General features: G+C 35.0%; 1 protein-coding gene across 1 annotated transcript in view; it reads left to right on the top strand.

The window, feature by feature from the left end:
• Window positions 1–5,595, top strand: part of Lap1 (leucine rich repeat containing protein 7 lap1) — a 60,217-nt gene extending 54,622 nt beyond the window's left edge. The window contains exons 14-17 of the mRNA XM_071583174.1: window positions 662–1,505; window positions 3,276–3,795; window positions 3,872–3,961; window positions 5,029–5,595. Coding sequence (XP_071439275.1) covers window positions 662–1,505; window positions 3,276–3,795; window positions 3,872–3,961; window positions 5,029–5,205 — 1,631 coding nt within the window. The 3' untranslated portion in view covers window positions 5,206–5,595. The remainder of the gene's footprint in view (window positions 1–661; window positions 1,506–3,275; window positions 3,796–3,871; window positions 3,962–5,028) is intronic.
• The last annotated feature ends 597 nt before the right edge of the window (window positions 5,596–6,192 follow it).

Below are 6,192 nucleotides of genomic sequence, written 5' to 3'. Positions count from 1 at the left end.
TCATTTACATGTTAGCATTTGCTTCCAGCTCCAAGTTTTGAATGGCTCTATTTTCCTGTATCTGTCCATAGTACCCATACAATGTGACACTCTACCTGAGTTTTTTTCATAAACTGCTTTCTTGCTTGCAGTCATACCTTCATGGAGCATAGGAGTTGCCTATTCATCATAAACATCTTCTTATTTTAAGCTATTTCTGCTCTTGATATCCATTGAGCTTGTAATTATTGCTAAAAACTACTTCCTTAATGCTATTATGCAGGTAAAAGAGAAACTTTACGCTTCCACAATAATTTTATCGTCGAAGTGTAAAGTTTCTCTTTTACCCTCATAATGAAGGAATTCCACTTAGTTAAACCTGAAACTGTTATGTTCCTTAATGCTGTATTTTCACGACTAAATATTCACAAAATTTTTTTGGTTATGTAAAAATAATTATCACATGGCCATAATTGTAATATATTAATTAAATTTAGGAGTTCACATTATTAATAGTCCTCACTATCATGTGCTGCTTTTCAATAAGGATGGAAAAGAGCTCTTCGTTATGATCATAATATTGTCCGCATTTTAGAACTTTTTCTGTTAAATTGTGGTGATCACCACTGAATACATTTTAAATTATAATTTCTTTAATTAAAATATGTCTATCCTTCCCTAGTGCCAAGAGAGGAAGACCCAGTCAAGGATGACCTAGAAGAATTGAGTGAAAGAGTTGAAGCAAGCCTGAATGAATTGGGCATGACTGTAGAGGAAACACCACTTAAGGCTCTCTTACCTCAATCAGAGCGGCTCACTAGTTTATCTTCACCAAGTCATATAACTGACTCAAACAAATTGACCGCGAGTTTGTACCCAAATGTTTCAGGCATATCAAGTATCCAAACATCACCTTCTCTTGATTCACCCTCTGATGGAAGAGAACATCCTGGAGAGGAGGATGTGATACTTGTTAACCATGAAAAAAGGGTTCCCTCCGTTGCATCTAGGTTGAGTGGGGATGATTACTCTAATAATTGCGAGCCATACATCCATGGTAACTCCTTGAAAGGCAGCATATCTGAAGAAGATGAGCATCACATCCCCTGTGATAGTTCCCCTGCAGTGATCCCCAATGTTTCTCCTGAAGTTTCTCCCCTCTCTAATTCGGAATCCTTAGATATAGTTTCTAGCTCCGTGACTCATGATTTTATGGAGAGGAAAGGTAGTTATGTTCCAGATGTGGTGAATGACTCCCCTAAGACCATAATGGGTGGCAGTAGAATACCTGTGTCCAAGACTAAGATCATTCCACGTTCAGCAAATGAAGAAATTAGGGAAATGTCACTTGGAAAGCCACCAAATTTCACTCAAGATAAGCCTTCTGCTGGAACTCATCTTATTGCACCCACACCTCAAAGGGTTAATGCTATGCCAGCTCAGAACAGTAATATTGATGGTACACAAGACTTGGCCACTCCTATGAATAACTCTCATAGCTCCAGCAACAGCCCAGAGAATACCAGGTATGCTTATGTCTTATATGCTTCTTATTTTATATATTAAAATTTCATTCCTGTGCCCAAAGATTATATTTGGTTGATGGAGCTTATCTTTTATGAAGCCCTATTGCACTTAATAGCACGTGTATGGAATAGTATGACCTGATTTTTTCTTGTTCCATGTATACTTTCCTAGATATTATATTTAAACCCAGATAATCATAGTGCTTAGGGTGTCCAGAGACATCAACAAAGGTTGAACTCCAACCTTTCAAGTCATCTGCTCAATTCTCTCCCTATTGACTGCAACAATGTGAAAGTAATAATAATGGGTTGTGAAATAAGGCATTGTTTAATAAATTCAATACACATGTGGAGATACAATTGTGAGCTCTGAAATTGATTTTTTTAACTCCCACTGATAGACTAAAAAACAATGCCATAGTGTTGAGATATTGCTTGAATTAAAATTAAGTTGGAGTGATAGATATATTTCAATGCTTATAGTAGCATAGTATTTGGAATGAACCTTGGGGTCTACACAGTTCAGTGCTTGATTTGCTTAGATGAGCAATTTGTTTTGATTTCTACCAAATAACTTGGTGGTCAACACAGTTGCTTTCAATTTTAAGTCAAAATAATCTTAAGGAATGCAAATTCTTTAATCAATAAAGTAATTGTTGTTATAATTGATTTTTTGTACAAATCTGATATCTAATTTAGGTTTATTTTAATGCCTATTTGGAGTGGCTCTGTATTTTCCCGATGTAATGTAATTGTTATCATCTTAATATGGTATGGGATTAATGCAAATCAGAATTATAATATTGGAATTGGGCATTCCTGATGAGAATGGCATTCCTTTTGATTGTGAGATCAATTCTTGGGAGTCACAGTCTGTTGCAGAGGCACACCGTGGCAAAAACTGAAACTATAGTTTCAGACCATCATTAGTAGCATACCAAGCAATTCTACATGTAAATAACTAACTGAATTGTAAACAGTCTGAACAAAAATCGGGAAAAATAATGGCAAGCATGATAGAAAAATTGGAAGAAATACAGGATTAGGAATCCATAAAATTAGTGGCTACACTATTCTCACAAGCTCAGGTAAAGTCTAGAGGCAGACCAAATTCTGTTGTTGCATTTCCCTTGAGATGTGTTTTTTAGCACAATAATCGTCGGGCATCCATGGAGAAGATCACATGGCCGCTTTATATAGAATAAATGTATTAAGTGTTGTCATCTATTGCCCGAAAATGTTTCGAGCAAAATCCTCTGCATTCCATCCCATGTTTATGAAATTTGCTGTAGGCATGACTTGGGTGATACAGTTCATTTTGACAGTGATGATAATCCATGACGACAAGATTGGAATTCATGGTATTTCACTTTGAATTATGATAGTTGAACACTCTGTTCTGTTAATCTTTAACACTTGGGCTAGACATCCTATGATGAGCTTCTTTGACAATTCTCCTTATATTGTGATAGTTTTTATTATTTTAATGCAACTTTAATTTAGGGTAATGCAAATTTTTCCCTGAATGAAATTGGTCTATTTCTTTCTACCCTTTCAAGTTTATGTAGTTGCAGCAAATCTAAAAACTCTACTTTTTTGGTAGAGTAAAAACACTGTCTGTGGCAAATAAGTTTTCCATTAACTCAGTTCTTTATTACTTGACTAATTTTGGTTTAAAAATTTCAGGACATGCTTAGAATAATGTCATAAGTTATCATGCAATTATTTGTAAATTGCTTATCAACCGGTCTCAAATGCTTTTTTTTGCAGTATATCTCCTTCTAGAATTCCCTCTGTAAGTGGTATACAATCTCCCAAAACCACACAGAGTTGGCAGCGAACAAGTCCTTTGCCATCTTTTACCTCTAAAATGCCATCACCTGGGTTTTCAATGGCAAAGAAAAGCAGTATCCCTTCACCTATGTATGGAAGCAGCAGGACTGGAGTTATCTCCTCTCCACCTACTTCACCAACTGTAGAAACTAGTCCATCTCAACAACCTAGGCCTGCCGCATCAACATCACCACATTCAAAAATTCCACAACTCGCTGGGGCAACTACTCAGCCTGCTGTTGGGAGTAATGGTAAATCTCCTCCTCCGAAAGGATCTGATTCAGTAGATAAACCTCAGAAGATTGCAGTTAGCTCTTCAAAGATTCCTATGCCACACTCTGCTCGATCAGAAACTTCACCAGTCGCAGATGGGCCCAATAAAAGCAGAATACCAGTGAGCCCTCAAAGTAAACCATTAAAAAGTTGGATGTTTGGACTGCACAAAAATGCTATGGTTGTGAGTGGAAAATGCAATTACTTTCTATCCGTACCCTTCCTCCCAAATACATCTGAACTAGTTTTTCTTATTTCAGTTTCCTGTGAGTATACACAAAAATCCAGGGTTAGGCTTCAGTATAGCTGGGGGTCATCATCCAAATAACTCTCCTGATAAGCAAGATAGTGTAAGTACCAAAGGGAGACCCTCAAATATTTTATAGCATAAAATGTGTAACAAACCTTACTACTTTCATGTTACAATTGGTGCTGCAATTCAAATTTGAAAATTTTGAATGAAGATAATCAGTATATAAATTTACATTACCAAATGTTTCATTGGATTGAAATGTAAATTACCCCCAGAAGTTTATTGCAGTCTGTACCAAAAAGTAGTTGGGTTAAAACATCAATGTTACTTTGCAGTTGCTAACAAAATTTCAGAAGGCTAAAAGGAAGTCATAAAGAAGTAGTTGAGTGTGTTGAAAATAAACTCTTTGTTTTCTTTTATAACATTCTGCTGCATTGCATACCTTTAAACAGCTTTATTCGAGGTGTAATTTGTTAATATGGCTACTTTTCCCTAATTTGTAGTTCTGTAGCGTCAGGTGCACTTTTTTTGGGATAATACCAGTTGTGGAATGATGAAGATGTTAAATTATCATGTTTTCTATCATTGAGGTTGGTTATAATTCAGTTAGGGGGTTTACCTTCAATACCCAGGTTTCTGAGTTTGCCCAACATGTTGTAGTTTGCCCAACGTGCTGTCGGAAGTTTTGGTTAGGTCACTACTAATCCAAAGGTGGTGGGTAGAAATCCTACCTTCAGAATGGGAGCTATGAAGGCTGTCCCCTTTGCAAAATGGCCAGTTTTAAGAAACTTATGAAGAATCTCAAGGCATCAGTAATCAAGCTTAAGCTCTATGTCTTATTGGAAAGGTTGAACAAAAAATTGAACCAGCAAATAGAAACCAGTTGGTGGTGTTTTAATCATTAATGTCAGGTCATGTACTTGTTATTATAATTTTTTTCAACTTTCCCACATTTGGGCAAAATTTTTTTCTTTTAAGATTGTGAAGGTTATTATAAACTGTAATATTTATCCTTTTGAATTTACCGTCATAGTTGAAATTAAAAGTGTATGATGTCGCTCAAAATGAAATGCTTTAAATGTTTTATGTTTGGCAGAATGTAATCTCTGTAGATATCATTACTTTTACTCTGGAGAGCTATAATCATTGTTGATCGTTTTTCAGGGTATTTACATCACTAAAATTCATCCCAGTGGGCCAGCAAGTGGATCTCTTATTCCTGGCGATAAGATTTTGGAGGTTGATGGAATTGATTTTACCAAACTTGAACATGACCAGGCTGTCAGCATATTAACTCAAACAGGAAATGTTGTTCAAATGATGATTTCCAGGCAGCAGTAAACAGAGTTGTACCATTTTTGTTAAATATTAATTTAGTTTAGGGCTAATGTTGAGTGGAGAATTTTAGGTTGTATTCTATTAAGCAGAATTTTTAATGCTTGACACACATATAGTGAGCAATAATAGTTCATAGGTGTTGGTATGGCATCTGAGTTACCTTGGAGACAGCATTTGGTGGAATATGTTGCTGCCATGTGTTTTGGGTTGAAAGTACAATCCCTTTTATATATTATTTTTTACTAAAAAATGAGGTTATCATTCAAGAGTATGCAATTAAATGTTGTCTTCCACCATGCATGCTAAGTAGCTAGATTTTAACTGGATACCTTTTTGAGTCAGAAGTAAAAAAAAGTGAAAGTTAAGTTTTAACAATGAAGTAAAACTTTATTTTTACTTAATGTTTTGTATTTTGAGTATTTTTCAAGTGCATAATTTTTATAAGCTATTTTCATATCCTACCTACTCTTACATGATCTGCCAACATTTTTCTGATGGATGGTGCTAGTAAGGAAGAGCTTCCACTGAAATTGAGAATGCACTATTTTTATTTGATATGACCATCATAATGAAAGTTACTATTTAGCAGTTAAATATTAATATTTTCCACTGTGATATATTTTAGACATATTTTACTGATCACCTAATGCATGTATTTCATATTGGTATTCTGAGTTGTGGTGTTTGTTGAATGCCATTATTTAATATTGGCCTAGAATCTACAGTGCTTCTGTTAATCACAAATCTTACCTTCTTTATTGCATTAATTGGGTGTCTACAGTGGTGGTTTTTTACTCCTAATTTACTAGATTCATTTGATTCTAATTTCTTGTTAAAATTGTCCTAATGTCATCCTTTAGCATTATTATTTTCAGTATCTTGCAAACCTAATTCTTATTCGTTTTTAGATATGTGAGAGTAGGCATGAACTGAGTCCAGTATCAATCCATTCCAATATTTTATGATTAGTGAAATAGAAACCTTTTCTAA

The sequence above is a fragment of the Hetaerina americana genome, unplaced genomic scaffold (genome assembly GCF_022747635.1).
Source record: "Hetaerina americana unplaced genomic scaffold, ioHetAmer1.1.p SCAF_13, whole genome shotgun sequence".
NCBI lineage: Eukaryota > Metazoa > Arthropoda > Insecta > Odonata > Calopterygidae > Hetaerina > Hetaerina americana.
Note: the sequence above shows the minus strand (reverse complement) of the source record. Positions and strands in the feature narration are given on the sequence as shown.